At 41.9% G+C, this 19,140-nt stretch overlaps 1 protein-coding gene across 2 annotated transcripts in view; it reads left to right on the top strand.

The window, feature by feature from the left end:
* Positions 1 to 3,813, top strand: part of CDYL (chromodomain Y like) — a 157,075-nt gene extending 153,262 nt beyond the window's left edge. For both annotated transcript variants that reach the window (XM_068558375.1, XM_068558374.1), the window contains exons 6-7: positions 1,199 to 1,342; positions 2,178 to 3,813. In XM_068558375.1, the coding sequence (XP_068414476.1) occupies positions 1,199 to 1,342; positions 2,178 to 2,336 (303 nt within the window). In that variant the 3' untranslated portion in view covers positions 2,337 to 3,813. The remainder of the gene's footprint in view (positions 1 to 1,198; positions 1,343 to 2,177) is intronic.
* Positions 3,814 to 19,140: the final 15,327 nt, after the last annotated feature.

Raw genomic sequence — 19,140 nt, 5'->3', positions numbered from 1 at the left:
ACAGCATCTGCGTCCACCGTCCGAGCTCAGACCCTGGGGTTCAAGTCGGTCTTGAGAACGTGCTCTGTGCTCAGTGACCGGCGTGTGGTCTTGTCTGCACGATGCAGAGGAGTGCATAGCAACACGAGCCAGGAGGCGGGACCCGGCTCCCCTCCCTACGTTGAAAGGCCAGCAGATCCGCAGGCATCTGCCTTCCAGCCTCACCAGTGGTGTCCAGGAGATGCAGGGGCCTGTCAGCTGAGGGGTCTCAGTAACAGCAGGGCCTTTCAGCACAAGGGTTTTACCTCTTTTGGAAAAAAGTATGTTTAACCTGAGCCTAGAAGCTCGTGGTCAAGTCTTCTTCATGACCATCAGTCTTCAGGATAAACTACGGAGAGGAAATTGTCACATCAGAATAGGGTGAGGTTTCTTTGTCAGATAGACTCTCTCCTTTCTCCTTATTGCAGCAGCATCTGAGCCTGTCGTTCGAATGAGATAAAACCCGTACATGCTGTGTTGAGGCCTGAAAAGTGACCCAAGTCCAGGACCAAGGTTTAAAAAAAAGTGTGTGTATGAAATTGATTTTAACAGACGCAGATGTGAACTTCTTCCATCAAGTCCTATGAAGTAACTGGGGTCAGACCCTCTTAAGCAGACTAAGTGGTCATCCAGGTCCTGCAGAGTTTATTTTCACCACGTGGATGTTGAGCGTGGCTGCCAAGCTACCCTGCGGCAGAAACATCCCTGCCCTTAGAACCTTGCTCTGTGTACTGACAACAGTCAGCCGTTGGCCTCTCTGACATAGAAAACGTTGTGTAGCGGTTCCGTGCCTGGTGCAAATCCCTAAAACCACAAATTGCCATTAGCCTTGCTTACTCCTCAGTTGCCTGGGAAACCGGTTTGTGTGTTGAATGAGTCCACACGTGGGAATGGCTGGCACTGGGCAGTGGCAGGCGGGGAGGGGACATACCAGTAACTTCAGATCTACAGCAGAGAGACCTCTTTTAATTTAGATTCCTTGGTTCTGTCCAGGTGGATTCTGGTCTACGTCATAAAATAAGCCTTTTACATCTTCTTGCAAACTCGCCGGCCAGTAGGCACTTCCCCCGTTGACGGCACCTCCCGTGTCTTTCTCGCGCATAGTCTGAACTTGCAGGGGCTGAGGTTTCGGGCTGTGTCCTCCCGCGTCTCACGCGCCATCCGCTCTTCTTCCTTCCAGGCGAATGAAATGCTGCTCAGCGGACGGAAGCTGACGGCGCAGGAGGCGTGCAGCAAAGGCCTGGTCTCCCAGGTGTTCTGGCCCGGGACCTTCACCCAGGAAGTCATGGTCCGCATTAAGGAGCTCGCCTCCTGCAACCCCGTTGTACGTCCAGTTCCTTCTCTTCCGTGCGTCAGTGCTCTCACCGCGACCTTTCCCTGCAGGGTGCGCACAAGGGGGCACCCACGGCTGCCTCCGTGTGTGACACCGGAGGCCGGGCTCGGGCCTCTGCTGACCTTGCCCTCCCTCTGCAGATACCCAGGAGCCAAGGAGTGCAGTTCAAGCTGAGAGTCAGTCACTTATAAATGTCCCGTCAAAGTCTGCAAAAAGCAACGTTTCTAAAGTTCTTTACTGTTTCCAAAGCCCTTTCATACAACCGCGCTTATCTCTCCCTCAGTGGACTTTGGTTTTTGTTTAATAAGTGTGCTGGGTAATAGTCTTCTAACAAAGTTGCATTTAGCAAATTACAGGGTGAAATGTTATTTCATATTAACTGACACAACTCCCATCTAAGCTGGCCCAGGCATCAACAGCTCGTTACCGAAATTAAATTCCGGTTAGAAAACCCCCGGGGCGGGCATTCTCAATGAGTATCACAGGCGTGGACAGGGTCCACGCTGGGGGCAGGGTCCCCGCAGCCGTAGCGCAGGCCCAAGGCTGGTCACGCTGCTGGGGCAGGACCAGGGCGCGGAGAGCACAGCTCTGTTGTGAATTAGCTTAACAGCCCTTTGAAGTGGAGAATTTGTCCAGTATCCACAGTGAATGAAATACACATTATACCTATATCAGGCCTGACACGTATCGTAAGATGTTTGTTTGGTCACCTTCTTACCAGGTGGCTCCTCAGGTTTGCTGACTGCCTCCGTAAGCTCGGGGGCAGCAAGGAGCCAGCCCTTGCAGCCACAGTCCCCGCTAACTCACAGCTCCTTGTCTGGCGCAGGTGCTCGAGGAATCCAAGGCCCTGGTGCGCTGCAACATGAAGCTGGAGCTGGAGCAGGCCAACGAGCGGGAGTGCGAGGTGCTGAAGAAGATCTGGGGCTCGGCCCAGGGCATGGACTCCATGCTCAAGTACCTGCAGAGGAAGATCGACGAGTTCTGACGGCCGGGCTGCCCCAGACGACCCTGGAGTCGCATCGCGCAGGCCGGCTGGGGCTCCCCGGGGCGCGGACCCACCCTCACAGCCTGAAACAGGTTCACGTGGAGCTCACGCTTGGAAGCAGGACTTGAAACAGCCAAGCTATTTATTACCAAGGAGTTTTTAAGTACTGTAACTTTAAAATAAATAACTACAAAGCTCCTTTGTCCAAACGTCATTATTTTATACTTAATATACACACAAGTATAAAAGTGTAATTGTGAGCTCTGGGCTGCTCGTTGAGGCTCTACTCTTTGTTATCTTTGGCTAGTACTGTATAAAAAAGAGGTGTGTTTTCCTGGTTTGGGTGTCAGAAAAGTCTGGAATAATGTTTGTTTTCCTTGTTTTTTCCTTCTAGAAAACAGAATCTAAAGAGGTGTTAGCCCACCTCGCCCCCCCGCCCCAACCCCAAATAGAAATACGAAAAGATCTGAGGCATGCCCTTGTCTCCAGGAAGGTACAAAGCCTCAGAGATCGAAAATTCTCAATCGAAAGGAAGACTTATTCTTTTAGGATAAGTATTTCTGATTAATACACCCACTGATGAATATACCCCCAGACTAAAACACGCCTAGGATTCACGCTGAGAAATGAATTGATTCTGCCCTCTTTCTTAAATATGTCCAATTCTTACCCAGTTAACAGGAAGAAACCACTCTCTCTCTAGGGGAAAGCTTGTTTTGCAGTGTTAGCGAATCACTGAATAGCTAAGTATGATCTCTAAGTTATAAGGGGTTTATAATTAGTTTTTCTGACCCATTTGAAAAAATAACTATATAAGTGCTTCTTGTTGCTGGGTGAGAACTACTTTATATACAGTTTTGGATTTCTATTTGCAGATATGATTGATGTATTACACCAAAAATAAAGTATTTTTATGTTTATAAAGTGTAATTTTTAGGTTCACTTAGAATATATTTTATTTAATAAGTTAAAATTCTTTCGGCACACTATTAAATGCAGAAACTCCTTTTTAAGAGAAAGAACTACCTTATTATATCGACGTTTAATGTTCTTGGTCTCTGCTTTCATGTCTACACAATATACCAAGTACAGGATGCTGTCCGAGAGTGCCCTGTGTAAATAGACGTCCGCATTCCCGCCAGGAGTGGGGACTGATTCCTGATTCCAGACGCCTATCATTCGGTAGGCTTCTGAGCTTGCAATCATATTGAATGTATGAAGAATGAAATCAAATCAAAACCTTATTTTTGTACAGTTTTGAAGTTTATACTTAGAACCGACCACCTCCCGGCCTCGTGGAGAGCCGTACAGCGTGGACATCTGCCTTTACCATGTATTGGCTGGTGCAGTATTTTTGCATCTGTGGGACCTACTTTTTTCGTTCAGTAGTTTGAACTATATATAAACTGTACAATCTGTAAAGTTTTTATAGAATAAATATTCAGCTGTGAAAACTGGTTAAATAAAACTAATATTTCTTAACACATTTGAAACGTGTCTCTGATAATTCTTCACTTCTGAAGTCCCTCATGAGACGTTTACATTTTGTGTGAAGTATACACACGGGCATATCACATTGGACAGTTTAAGGGAAACCCACGCCCACAATGTAACCAGAAGCAGGTGGAGGGCAGCTGGCTAGGGCCACCCCACTGCCCCTCTTGGCCAGAGAGCGAAAGAGGGGGAAAGCCTCTGGGCCCAGCAGGAGCCCAGTGGGCCAAGGCCAGGGGCTTGCCTCCTGGCCGCCTCAGGGGCTCCAACCTGCTCGTCCTTCATTTGGCTTACACTAATACGAACAAATGGTATGCAAAAGAAGGAAACTGTGTGTTAGAGAATTGGTGTCTACCAAGTAGTGACAGACATCACGAGAGGGGGACAACGGGGGGCATAGGGCTCTTGTCTGCTGGGTCTGTCACTGCCCTCATCTGCTTCCCCCAAAGCCCAGTCTGATCAGCCCCTCTGGTGGCCTCTGTGTCACTGACCTTTCTGTCCCTTCCGTAACCGGCTTTCCCCAGCCCTGCCCTTCCTGTCCTAGAGTGCTCTGGTGGCCTCCAGAACATGCCAGGAGGGCCCTGCCCTCCACGGTAAGGGAGAGACTCCACAGGCAGATGAAACAGTCCTCCAAGTGCCTTTAGGCCCTGGAGTAAAGCCCAGAACTTGAGTGACATCGTGAATCTGCGACATTGCATGCGCCTGCTTAGCTTTATTTTTTTAATAAATTTATCTTATTTATTTTTGGCTAAATTGGGTCTTCATTGCAGTGCGTGGGCCTCTCATTGCAGTGGCTTCTCTTGTTGCAGAGCACGGGCTCTAGGCGCGCGGGCTTCAGTAGTTGTGGCTCGGCTCTAGAGCGCAGGCTCAGTAGTTGTGGCTCACGGGCTTAGTCGCTCCGCTGCATGTGGGATCTTCCCGACCCAGGGCTCGAACCCATGTCCCCTGCACTGGTAGGCGGATTCTTAACCACTGCACCACCAGGGAAGCCCACTTGTTTAGCTTTATACGTGAGGAAACAGGCTCAGAGGGGCCAGAGGACCTGCTCGTCATCATACAGCCTGAGTGGTCTGGCCCCCAGGAGCAGCTAATGCTCTCCAGACGCCACTGCTCCTCCCTCAGCACCCTGACTCACCAAAATCAAACTCAGATAAAAACTGGCCATAGGTAGTGCAAAGCAGTGGTTGCCGGACTTTGTTGCATGTTAGAATCATCTGGAGAGCCTGGAAAACTCTGGATGCCCACAAAACCATTTAAATCAGCACCTCAGGGCTGAGATTCAAGCATCTAGGGTATTTGGCCCAGGACAAGTAGCTTGGCTCTTCTGTGCCAGGAGTGGGGATGGGCAGGAGGGTGGCCTGGAGAATCCAGTCCATTCTGCACCCTGTGAGCCCACAATCCTGTGCGTGGAAGTGGTGGGCAGGGGGCTGCTTGGCAGCTCGGGATTTAGGGCTTTTTCAAGCGGAGGCTGGACCTACCCTAGAATTTTGATGGTCTACAAACTATTCTGCATCTGGAGGAGCTGGACCAGTCCACCAAGCGATCTCTATGCTAACACTTAGAAATAAACATCCTGGGCTTCCCTGGTGGCACAGTGGTTGAGAGTCTGCCTGCCAATGCAGGGGACACGGGTTCGAGCCCTGGTCTGGGAAGATCCCACATGCCGCGGAGCGGCTGGGCCCGTGAGCCACAGCTACTGAGCCTGCGCGTCTGGAGCCTGTGCTCCGCAACAAGAGAGGCCGCGATAGTGAGAGGCCCGCGCACCGCGATGAAGAGTGGCCCCTGCTTGCCGCAACTAGAAAAAGCCCTCGCACAGAAACGAAGACCCAAGACAGCCAAAAATAAATAATAAATAATAATAATTAAAAAAAAGAACATCCTCAAGGAGGTCAGCCAAGACAGTAGAGTAGAGAGACCCTGAGCTCACCTCTCACAGGCATGCCTAAAATCAAAACTATTTGCAGAACCACCATCAATGAAAAAGCCCAGAACCTACCAGAAAATATCTTCTACAACTAAAGATACAAAGAACGAGCGACATGGGTAGGAAGGGCAGAGTCGCAATGTAGTCGAGTCCCATACCCCAGGTGGGCAACCCACAAACGTGAGAATCACTACAACTGCAGAGATTCTCCCAAAGGATACAGGCTCTGAGCCCCACATCGGGCTCCTCAGTCTGTGAGTCTGTGCCAGGAACACAAGCCCCCAGAACATTCGGCTTGGAAGGGCAGCAGGGCTTTCAGGAGTCCCAGAGGGCGGGGGGAAATAGACTTCACTCTTTTTTTTTTTTTTTTTTTTTAAATTTATTTATTTTATTTTTGGCTACATTGGGTCTTCACTGTTGCTTGCAGGCTTTCTCTAGTTGCGGCGAGCAGGGGCTACTCTTCGTTGCAGTGCGCGGACTTCTCATTGCGGTGGCTTCTCTTGTTGAGGAGCACGGGTTCCAGGAGCACGGGCTTCAGCAGTTGTGGCTCTCGGGCCCTAGAGCATAGGCTCAGTAGTTGTGGCGCACGGGCTTAGTTGCTCCACGGCATGTGGGATCTTCCCGGACCAGGGCTCGAACCCGTGTCTCCTGCATTGGCAGGCGGATTCTTAACCACTGCGCCACCAGGGAAGCCCTAGACTTCACTCTTAACGGACCACACGAAACCTCACGAGGACCCTGGTGATGGCAAGTGACCCTTTGGATCTCTCTTCAGCTTACTGGCCTCAGGACCCAGCCCCTCCCCCCCCACCAGCCTGTAGGCACCAGGACTGAGGTGCGTCAGGCCACACGACATACTGGGTGTGCACACAGCCCCGCCCACCAGCACACAGGCTGCCTTAAGACCCCCCTGAACCCAGAGCCATCCCTGGACACAGCCCCGCCCCTCCAGAGGGCCCAGGACCCAGCCCCACACGCCAGCGCACAGGCACCACGCCACGGACACCCAGGGCCCTGCGGCCAGAGACCCCAAGGCCCATCTCTACCCATCAGTGGCCAGGTACCGGCCCCAGAATCCCCAGCCCCGCTCACCAGCAAGCCTCAGGACCACCCATCGGCAGGCAGACCCAGCCACAGGACATCCACAGCCCCTCAACCTGCAGACTCAGCACACTCACCAAGCAGGCCAGCACCTGTCCTGGGAGCAGCTGGGCCCTGGTTCTGCCCACTAGCAAATGAAAATAATGACAATGATCCAAAAATCTATGGGACACAGCTCTAAGAGGGAAGTTCACAGCGATACAATCTTACATCAGGAAACGAGAAATCTCAAACAACCTAACCTTACACCTAAAGGAACTAGAAAAAGAACAAAGAAAACCCAAAGTTAGCAGAAGGAAAGAAATCATAAAGATCAGAGCAAAAATAAACGAAGTAGAGGAAAAAACAATAGAAAAGATCAGTGAAACTAAGAGCTAGTTCTTTGAAAATTCATAAACCTTTAGGCAGACTCATTAAGAAAAAAAGAGAGGGCCCAAATCAAGAAGATCAGATATGAAAAAGGAGAAGTTACAACCGACACTGTAAACATACAAAGGATAAGAGACTACTACGAACTATAGTATATACCATACTGTATAGTTTTATCCCAATAAAATGGACAACCTTGAGGAAATTGACAAATTCCTAGAAATGTACAACCTCCCAAGACTGAACCAGGAAGAAATAGAAAATATGAACAGACCAATTACCAGTAATGAAATTGAATCAGTAACTTTTAAAAAGCCTCCCAAACAAAAGTCCAGGACCAAACGGCTTCACAGGTGAATTCTTCCAAACATTTAAAAAACACTTAACACCTATCCTCCTCCCAATATTCCAAAAAAATTGCAGAGGAAGGAACACTTTTGAACTCATTCTGTGAGTCCAGCATCACCTTGATACCAAAACCAGACAAAGATACCACAAAAAAAGAAAATTACATGCCAATATCACTGATTAACATACATGTAAAAATCCTAAACAAAATATTAGCAAACCAAATGCAACAGTACATTAAAAGGATCATACCATAATCAAGTGGGATTTATCCCAGGGATGCAAGAATTTTTCAATATCCACAAATTAATCAATGTTATGCACCACATTAACAAACTAAAGAATAAAAACCATATGATCATCTCAGTAGATGCAGAAAAAGCACTTGATAAAATTCAACATCCATTTATGATAAAAACTCTCCAGAAAGTGGGTATAGAGGGAACCTACCTCAACATAATAAAGGCCATATATGATAAGCCCACCCCTAACATTATATTCAGTGGTAAAAAGTTGAAAGCATTTTCTCTAAGATCAGGAACAAGACGAGGATGCCCACTCTTGCCACTTTTATTCAACACAGTATTGGAAGTCCCAGCCACAGCACTCACACAAGAAAAAAAAAGTAAAAGGAATCCAAATTGGAAAGGAAGAAGTAAAACTGTCATTGTTTGCAGATTACATGATACTATACATAGAAAATCCTAAGGACACCACCAGAAAACTACTAGCACTCATCAATGAATTCAGTAAATTTGTAATTAATACAAAATTAATATACAGAAATCTGTTGAATTTCTATACACACAATGAACTATCAGGAAGAGAAATTAAGGAAACAATTCCGTGTACAATTGCGTCAGGAAAGAATAAAATACCTAGTAATAAACCTACCTAAGGAAGCTAAAGACCTGTACTCAGAAAACTATAAGACACTGATGAAAGAAATTGAAGATGACACAAACGTATGGAAAGATACATCATATTCATGGATTTAAAGAATTAATATTGTTATAAGGACCGTATTACCCAAGGCAATCTACATATTCAATGCTATCCCTAGCAAAATACCATTGGTATTTTTCACAGAACTAGAACAAATAATTTCAAAATTTGTATAGAAACACAAAAGACCCTGAATAGCCAAAACAATCTTGAGAAAGAACAGAATTGGAAGAATTGTATAGACTTCAGACTATACAGTGCTGCAGTAATCAAAACAGTATGGTACTGGCACAGAAATAGACACCTAGATCAATGGAACAGAATAGAGAGCCCAGAAATAAACCCATGCACTTGCGGTCAATTAACCTATGACAAAGGAGACAATATACAGTGGAGAAAAGACAGTCTCTTCGATAACTGGTACGGGGAAAACTGGACAGCTACACGTAAAAGAATGAAATTAGTACATTTCCTAACACTATATACAAAAATAAACTCAAAATGGATTGAAGACCTAAATGTAAGATCAGAAACCATAAAGCTCTTAGAAGAGAACATAGGCAGAACACTCTCTGACATAAATCATAGCAATATATTTTTTGGATCTGTCTCCTAAGGCAAAGGAAACAAAAGCAAAAGTAAACAAATGGGACCTAATTAAACTTAAAAGCTTTTGCAGAGCAAAGGAAACCACTGACAAAATGAAAAGACAACCTAAAGGAATGGGAGAAATTATTTGTAAATGATATGATCGATAAGGGGTTAATATCCAAAATATATAAAAAGTTCATATAACTCAACATCAGAAATATAAACAACCCAATTTAAAACATGGGCAGAAGACCTGAGTAGACATTTTTCCAAAGAAGACATACAGATGGCCAACAGGCACATAAGATGCTCAATATCGTTAATCAGAAAAATGCAAATCAAAACCATAATGAGATATCATCTCACACCTGTCAGAATGGCTATCATCAAAAATACCATTAAGGGATTTCCCTGGTAGTCCAGTGGTTGAGACTCCACACTTCCACTGCAGAGGGCACCGGTTCAATCCTTGGTCAGGGAACTAAGATCTCATATGCCGCATGGCACAACCAAAAAAAAAAAAGACTAATAACAAATGTTGGTGAAGATGTGGAGAAAAGGGAACCCTGGTACACTGCTGGTGGGAATGTAAATTGGTACAGCCACCATGGAAAAAAGTATGGAGGTTCCTCAAATAACTAAAAATAGAACAACCATATGATCTAGCAATTCCACTCCTGGGTATATATCCAAAGAAAATGAAAACACTAACTGGAAAAGACACATGTACTCCAATGTTCACAGCACTATGGTTTATAATAGCCAAGATATGAAAGTAACCTAAGTGTCCATCAACAGATGAATGGATAAAGAAGATGTGGTATCAGCATATAATGGAATACTACTCAGCCATAAAAAAGAATGAAATTTTGCCATTTGCAACAACTTGGAGGTCATTAGGCTTAGTGAAATAAGACAGAAAGACAAATGCTGTAGGATATCACTTATATGTGGAATCTAAAAAATAAAACAAATTAGTTAATATAACAAAAGAAACAAACTCTGTACACATATACAGAACAAACTAGTGGTTACCAGTGGGGAGAGGGGCAAGATAGGGGTAGGGGATTAAGAGGCACAAACTACTATGTATAAAATAAATAAACTATGAGGATATATTGTACAGTGCAGGGAATATAGCCAATATTTTATAATAACTAACTTCACTTATAAAGGTTTAAAATTTGTGAATAACTATGTTGTATACATGAAACATATAATATTGTAAATCACCTGTACCTCAATTTAAAAAATGAAAGTAAAATATCACCCCTCGGGGCTTCCCTGGTGGCACACTGGTTAAGAATCCGCCTGCCAATGCAGGGGACACGGGTTCGAGCCCTGGTCCGGCAAGATCCCACATGCCACAAAGCAACTAAGCCCACGCGCCACAACTACTGAGCCTGTGCTCTAGAGCCCGCAAGCCACAGTTACTGAGCCCACGTGCCTAGAAGCCCGTGCTCCGCAACAAGAGAAGCCACCGCAATGAGAAGCCCGCTCACTGCAACGAAGAGCAGCCCCCGCTCGCCATGATTAGAGGAAGGCCACACACAGCAACAAAGACCCAACGCAGCCAAAAAATAATTAATTAATTTAAAAAAAATCACCCCTCTATAAAAAATAAATAAACAAACAGCTTCACTGCTTGGCAACAGGGGAAGGACTGACAACATTCCAGAAAACTCCTCCCTGTCCTCCAGGGAACACTATGATGGTGTCTCTGAAGATGCAGACAAATATCTGCTTGGTAAAAATGGCTGATTTGAACATTGGTTTAAAAGTTACTTTTTGCTGTGATTGAAAGACTAAACTTTACTAAAAGTTGACTTTATGATCTTAGAGCCATATTCTGTCCTTAGGTGACTTTTTTTTTTTTTTTTAACAAATGCCTGTACTAAACAAAGGCTAAGGTCTAATGAGTTTTAACATTAATTCCTATTTCCCTAAATTTTATGTCATATTCTAAAACTGAACTTAAAAGGATTGAAGTCATACAAACTATGTCCTTCAACCACAATGGAATGAAATTAGATATCAATAACAAATTTAGGAAAGTAAAAAATATGAGGACATTAAAAGATTAAATTCCTAAACAAAGAATAAACTTTTACAAGAGAAATTAGAAAATATTCAGAGATAAATGAAAGTGAAAAATGTAAATATTTAATAAATTATATAACAAAACACCTATGTTAAAAAGAAAAGTAAACAGATATTAAGTCAATAACATTACACCTTAAGAAACTAGAAAAAAGAAGAGCAAACTAAACCCATAGCAAGCAGAAGGAAGTAAATGAAACAAAGATTAGAGCAGAAATAAGTAAAATGAGGAATATAAAAATAGTAGAGAAAAATCAAGGAAACCAGATGTTAGTTCTTTGAAAAAATTAGACTGATTAAGGAAAAAAGAATACTCAAATTACTAATAGCAGGAGTGAGAGAGAGAACAGTACTACCAAACTTACAGAAATAAAAAGAACATAAGGGGAGCACTATGAGCAATTGTATGCCAACAAATTAGATGAGTGACATGAGATGGGCTAATTCCTAGAAAGAAACAAACTACTGAAACTGACTCAAGCAATAGACAACTTGAATACACCTATAACAAGTAAAGAGACTGAGTCAGTAATCAAAAACTTCCCACAGAGAAAAGCCCTGGACCAAATGGCTCCACTCATGAATTCTATCAAACACTTAAGGAGGAATCAGTACCACATTCACAGAAAGATAGACAAAATGAAAAGGCAGAGACCTAGGTACCAGATGAAGGAACAAGATAAAACCCCAGAAAAACTAAATGAAGTGGAGATAGGCAACCTCTCAGAAAAAGAACTCAGAATAATGATAGTGAAGATAAGCCAGGACCTCGGAAAAAGAATGGAGGCAAAGATCGAGAAGATGCAAGAAATGTTTAACAAAGACCTAGAAGAATTAAAGAACAAACAAAGAGACATGAACAATACAATAACTGAAATGAAAAATACACTAGAAGGAATCAATAGCAGAATAACTGAGTCAGAAGAATGGATAAGTCACCTAGAAAACAGAATGGTGGAATTCACTGCCTTGGAACAGAATAAAGAAAAAAGAATGAAAAGAAATGAAGACAGCCTAAGAGACCTCTGGGACAATATTAAACGCACCAACATTCTCATTATAGGGGTCCCAGAAGGAGAAGAGAGAGAGAAAGGACCAGAGAAAATATTTGAAGAGATTATAGTCAAAAACTTCCCTAACATGGCAAAGGAAATAGCCACCCAAGTCCAGGAAGTGCAGAGAGTCCCAGGCAGGATAAACCCAAGGAGAAACATGCCAAGACACATAGTAATCAATTTGACAAAAATTAAAGACAAAGAAAAGTTATTAAAAGCAACAAGGGAAAAACGACAAATAACATACAAGGGAACTCCCATAAGGTTAACAGCTGATTTCTCAGCAGAAACTCCACAAGCCAGAAGGGAGTGGCATGATATACTTAAAGTGATGAAAGGGAAGAAACTACAACCAAGATTACTCTACCTGGCAAGGATTTCATTCAGATTTGATGGAGAAATCAAAAGCTTTACAGAAAAAGCAAAAGCTAAGAGAATTCAGCACTACCAAACCAGCTCTACAACAAATGCTAAAGGGACTTCGCTAAGTGGGAAACACAAGAGAAGAAAATGATCTACAAAAACAAACCCAAAACAATTAAGAAAATGGTAATAGGAACATACATATTAATAATTACCTTAAATGTGAATGGATTAAATGCTCCAACCAAAAGACATAGACTGGCTGAATGGATACAAAAACAAGACCCATATATATGCTGTCTACAAGAGACCCACTTCAGACCCAGGGACACATACAGACTGAAAAGTGAGGGGATGGAAAAAGATATTCCATGCAAATGGAAATCAAAAGAAAGCTGGAGTAGCAATACTCGTATCAGATAAAATAGACTTTAAAATAAAGAATGTTACAAGAGACAAGGCAGGACACTACATAAGGGTCAAGGGATTAATTCAAGAAGAAGATATAACAATTATAAATATATATGCACCCAACATAGGAGCACCTAAATACATAAGGCAACTGTTAACAGCTATAAAAGAGGAAATCAACAGTAACACAGTAATAGTGGGGGACTTTAATACCTCACTTACACCAATGGACAGGTCATCCAAACAGAATATTAATAAGGAAACACAAGCTTTAAATGACACAATAGACCAGATAGATTTAATTGATATTTATAGGACATTCCATCCCCAAACAGCAGATTACACTTTCTTCTCAAGTGCGCACTGAACATTCTCTAGGATAGATCACATCTTGGGTCACAAATCAAGCCTCAGTAAATTTAAGAAAATTGAAATCATATCAAGCATCTTTTCTGACCACAATGCTATGAGATTAGAAATGAATTACAGGGAAAAAAACGTAAAAAAGACAAACACATGGAGGCTAAACAATACGTTACTAAATCACCAAGAGATCACTGAAGAAATCAAAGAGGAAATCAGAAAATACCTGGAGACAAATGACAATGAAAACACGACGATCCAAAACCTATGGGATGCAGCAAAAGCAGTTCTAAGAGGGAAGTTTATAGCAATACAATCCTACCTCAAGAAACAAACATCTCAGGCTTCCCTGGTGGCGCAGTGGTTGAGAATCTGCCTGCCAATGCAGGGGACATGGGTTCGAGCCCTGGTCTGGGAGGATCCCACATGCCGCGGAGCAACTAGGCCCGTGAGCCACAACTACTGAGCCTACGCGTCTGGAGCCTGTGCTCTGCAACAATAGAGGCCGCGATAGTGAGAGGCCCGTGCACCGCGATGAAGAGCGGCCCCCGCTCACCGCAACTAGAGAAAGCCCTCGCACAGAAATGAAGACCCAACACAGTGAAAAATAAATAATAAATTAAATAATTTAAAAAAAAAAAGAAACAAACATCTCAAATAAACAATCTAACCTCACACCTAAAGGAACTAGAGAAAGAACAAACAAAACCCAAAGTTAGTAGAAGGAAAGAAATCATAAAGATCAGAGCAGAAATAAATGAAATAGAAACAAAACAATAGCAAAGATCAATAAAACTAAAAGCTGGTTCTTTGAGAAGATAAACAAAATCAATAAACCATTAGCCAGACTCATCAAGAAAAAGAGAGAGAGGACACAAATCAATAAAATTAGAAACGAAAAAGGAGAAGTTACAACAGACACCACAGAAATACAAAGCATCCTAAGAGACTACTACAAGCAATTCTATGCCAATAAAATGGACAACCTGGAAGAAATGGACAAATTCTTAGAACGGTATAACCTTCCCAGACTGAACCAGGAAGAAAATATGAACAGACCAATCACAAGTAATGAAATTGAAACTGTGATTAAAAATCTTCCAACAAACAAAAGTCCAGGACCAGATGGCTTCACAGGTGAATTCTATCAAACATTTAGAGAAGAGCTAACACCCATCCTTCTCAAACTCTTCCAAAAATTGCAGAGAAAGCAACACTCCCAAACTCATTCTATGAGGCCACCATCACCCTGATACCAAAACCAGACAAAGATACTACAGAAAAAGAAAATTACAGACCAATATCACTGATGAATATAGATGCAAAAAATCCTCAACAAAATACTAGCAAACAGAATCCAACAACACATTAAAAGGATCATACACCACGATCAAGTGGGATTTATGCCAGGGATGCAGGATTCTTCAATATATACAAATCAATGTGATACACCATATTAACAAATTGAAGAATAAAAACAATATGACCATCTCAATAGATGCAGAAAAAGCTTTTGACAAAATTCAACACCCATTTATGATAAAAACTCTCCAGAAAGTGGGCATAGAGGGAACCTACCTCAACATAGTAAAGGACATATATGACAAACCCAGAGCAAACATCATTCTCAATGGTGAAAAACTGAAAGCATTTCCTCTAAGATCAGGAACAAGACAAGGATGTCCACTCTCACCACTATTATTCAACATAGTTTTGAAAGTCCTAGCCACAGCAATCAGAGAAGAAAAAGAAATTAAAGGAATACAAATCGGAAAAGAAGTAAAGCTGTCACTGTTTGCAGATGACATGATACCATACAAAGAGAATCCTAAAGATGCCAGCAGAAAACTACTAGAGCTAATCAATAAATTTGGTAAAGTTGCAGGATACAAAATTAATGCACAGAGATCTCTTGCATTCCTATACAATAATGATGAAAAATCTGGAAGAGAAATTAAGGAAACACTCCCATTTACCACTGCAACAAAAAGAATAAAATACCTAGGAATAAAGCTACCTAGGGAGACACAAGGCCTGTATATGCAGAAAACTGTAAGACACTGATGAAAGAAATTAAAGATGATACCAACAGATGGAGAGATATACCATGTTCTTGGATTGGAAGAATCAATATTGTGAAAATGACTCTACTACCCAAAGCAATCTACAGATTCAATGCAATCCCTATCCAATTACCAATGCATTTCTTACAGAACTAGAACAAAAATCTTAAAATTTGTATGGAGACACAAAAGACCCTGAAGAGCCAAAGCAACCTTGAGGGGAAAAAACGGAGCTGGAGGGACACCTATTTCAGACTATACTACAAAGCTACAGTAATCAAGACAATATGGTACTGGCACAAAAACAGAAATATAGATCAATGGAACAGGATAGAAAGCCCATAGATAAACCCACGCACCTATGGTCAACTAATCTATGACAAAGGAGGCAAGGATATACAATGGAGAAAAGACAGTCTCTTCAATAAGTGGTGCTGGGAAAACTGGACAGCTACATGTAAAAGAATGAAATTAGAACACTCCCTAACACCATACACAAAAATAAACTCAAAATGGATTAAAGACCTAAATGTAAGACCGGACACTATAGAACTCTTAGAGGAAAACTTAGGAACAACACTCTTTGACATAAATCACAGCAAGATCCTTTTTGACCCACCTCCCAGAGTAATGGAAAAAAAACCAAAAATAAGCAAATAGGACCTAATGAAACTTAAAAGCTTTGCACAGCAAAGGAAACCATAAACAAGACAAAAAGACAACCCTCAGAATGGAAGAAGATATTTGCAAACAAATCTAATGGACAAAGGATTAATCTCCAAAATATATAAACAGCTCATGCAGCTCAATATTAAAAAAACAAACAACCCAATCCAAAAATGGGCAGAAGACCTACACAGACATTTCTCCAAAGAAGACATACAGATGGCCAAGAGGCACATGAAAAGCTGCTCAACATCACTAATTATTAGAGAAATGCAAATTAAAACTACAATGAGGTATCACCTCACACCAGTTAGAATGGGCATCATCAGAAAATCTACAAACAGCAAATGCTGGAGAGGGTGTGGAGAAAAGGGAACCCTCTTGCACTGTTAGTGGGAATGTAAATTGATACAGCCACTATGGAGAACAGTATGGAAGTTCCTTAAAAAACTAAAAATAGAATTACCATATGACCCAGCAATCCCACTACTGGGCATATACCCAGAGAAAACCATAATTCAAAAAGACACATGCACCCCCAATGTTCATTGCAGCACTATTTACAATAGCCAGGACATGGAAACAACCTAAATGTCCAACGACAGATGACTGGATAAAGAAGATGTGGTACATACATACAATGGAATATTACTCAGCCATAAAAAGGAATGAAACTGGGTCATTTGTAGAAACGTGGATGGACCTAGAGACTGTCATACAGAGTGAAGTAAGTCAGAAAGAGAAAAACAAGTATCGGACATTAACGTATATATGTGGAATCTAGAAAAATGGTACAGATGAACCGGTTTGCAAGGCAGAAATAGAGACACAGATGTAGAGAAGTATGGACACCAAGGGGGGAAAGTGGGGCAGAGGGTGGTGGTGGGATGAATTTGGGAGATTGGGATTGACATGTATACTCTAACATGTATGAAATAGATAATAAAAACCTGCTGTATAAAAAATAAATAAAATTTTTTAAAAAAAAGGAGGAATCAGTTCCTTCATAAATGCTTCCAAGAAATAGAACACTTTTTAACTTATTCTATGAGGCCAGTATTACCCTAATACCAAAATCACACAAAGACATCACTGGAGAAGGAAACTATAGATCAACATTTCTTATTAATATAAGTGTAAAAGTTCTCTACAAAATAATCTGGCACCATATAAAAATTACACACATGACCAAGTGCGATTTATTTCATGAATGCAAGCTTAGTTCAACACACACACACACACACACACACACACACACAAATGAACATACAATATTGATAAAATGAAGGATAGAACTACACGATCATCTCAAATGCAGAAAAAGCACTTGAAAAATATGATAGTCATCATAATAAAAACACTCAACAAACAGGGATAGGGACTTCCCTGGTGGCGCAGTGGTTAAGAATCCTCCTGCCAATGCAGGGGACACGGGTTCGAGCCCTGGTCTGGGAAGATCCCACATGCCACGGAGCAACTAAGCCCGTGCACCACAACTACTGAGCCTGCTGTGCTCTAGAGCCCGCGAGCCACAACTACTGAAGCCCACGCACTTAGAGCCTGTACTCCAAAACAAGACAAGCCACCACAATGAGAAGCCCGTGCACCACAACGAAGAGTAGCCCCCACTCGCTGCAACTAGAGAAAGCCCGCACACAGCAACGAAGACCCAACGCAGCCAAAAAATAAAATTAAAAAATAAAAAAAAAAAACAGGGATAGAAGGGATATCCTCAACTTGATAAAGGGCATCTGTGAAAAACCCATAGCTAACATCATACTTAATAGTGTGAAAGCTTTCACCCGAAAATCAGGAACAAGAGAAGGATGTTTGCTCTTGCCACTTCTATCCAACATTTTATTGAAGGTTCTAGCCAGGACAATTACACAAGAAAAATGGAATATTACTCAGCCAGAAAAAACAATGAGATCTTGCCATTTGTGACAATATAGATAAACCTCGAGGGCATTATGCTAAGTGAGATGAGTCAGAGAAAGATGAACACTGTATGATCTCACTTACATGTGAAATTCAAAATAAAACAAACCCACCAAGCTCATAGATACAGAAAACAGATGGGTGGTTGACAGAGATGGGGGTGGGAGGGGTGGGTGAAATGGATGAAGGGGATCAAGAGGTATGAACTTTCAGTTATAAAATAAATAAGTCATGGGGATGTGATGTACAGCAATGGCAACTTATAGTTAATGCTGTGTTGTACATCTGCAAGTTGCCAAGAGAGTAGATAAGGTTGCAGGATACAAGATCAATATACAAAAATCAATTGTATTGCTAGCTATTGTATACACTAGCAATAAACAATCTGAAAATGAAATTAAGAAAGCAATTCCATCTACAATAGAATCAAAAAGAATAAAATTATTAGGAATAAATTAACCAAAGAAGTGCAAGACCTGTGCACTGGAAACTACAAAACACTGCTGAAAGAATTAAAGGCGACCTAAGTAAATAGAAAGACATTCATATGGATTGGGAGACTTAATATTGTTAAACTGGCAAAACTAAATTTGTCTACAGATTCAATGAAATCCCTATCAAAATTCCAACTGCCTTTTTTGCAGAAATGGATGAGCTAGTCCTAAAATTCATATGAGAATGCAAGGGATCCAGGATAGCCAATTCAATCTTGAAAGTGAAGACAAAGTTAGAGGTCTCACACTTCCCAATTTCAAAACTTACTGCAGGGCTACAGCAATCAAGACAGTGTGGTACTGGCATAAGGAAAGACATATGGATCAATGGAATAAAACTGAGAGTCCAGAAATAAACCTTTACATCTATAATCAATTGATTTTCAACAAGGATGCCAAGATCACTCAATGGGGAAAGAATAGTCTTTGTCACAAATGATTCTGGGACAACTGGATATCGACATGCAAAAGCATCAAGTTGGACTCACCATAAACAAAACGCAAAATGGATTAAAAACAAAACTAAATCTAAGACGTACAAATATAAAACTTTCAGAAGACATAGGTATAACTTCTCATGAT

Source organism: Eschrichtius robustus, chromosome 12 (genome assembly GCF_028021215.1).
Source record: "Eschrichtius robustus isolate mEscRob2 chromosome 12, mEscRob2.pri, whole genome shotgun sequence".
Taxonomy (NCBI): domain Eukaryota; kingdom Metazoa; phylum Chordata; class Mammalia; order Artiodactyla; family Eschrichtiidae; genus Eschrichtius; species Eschrichtius robustus.
The sequence above is the reverse complement of the archived record's forward strand: the minus strand, read 5'-3'. Positions and strand labels throughout refer to the sequence as shown.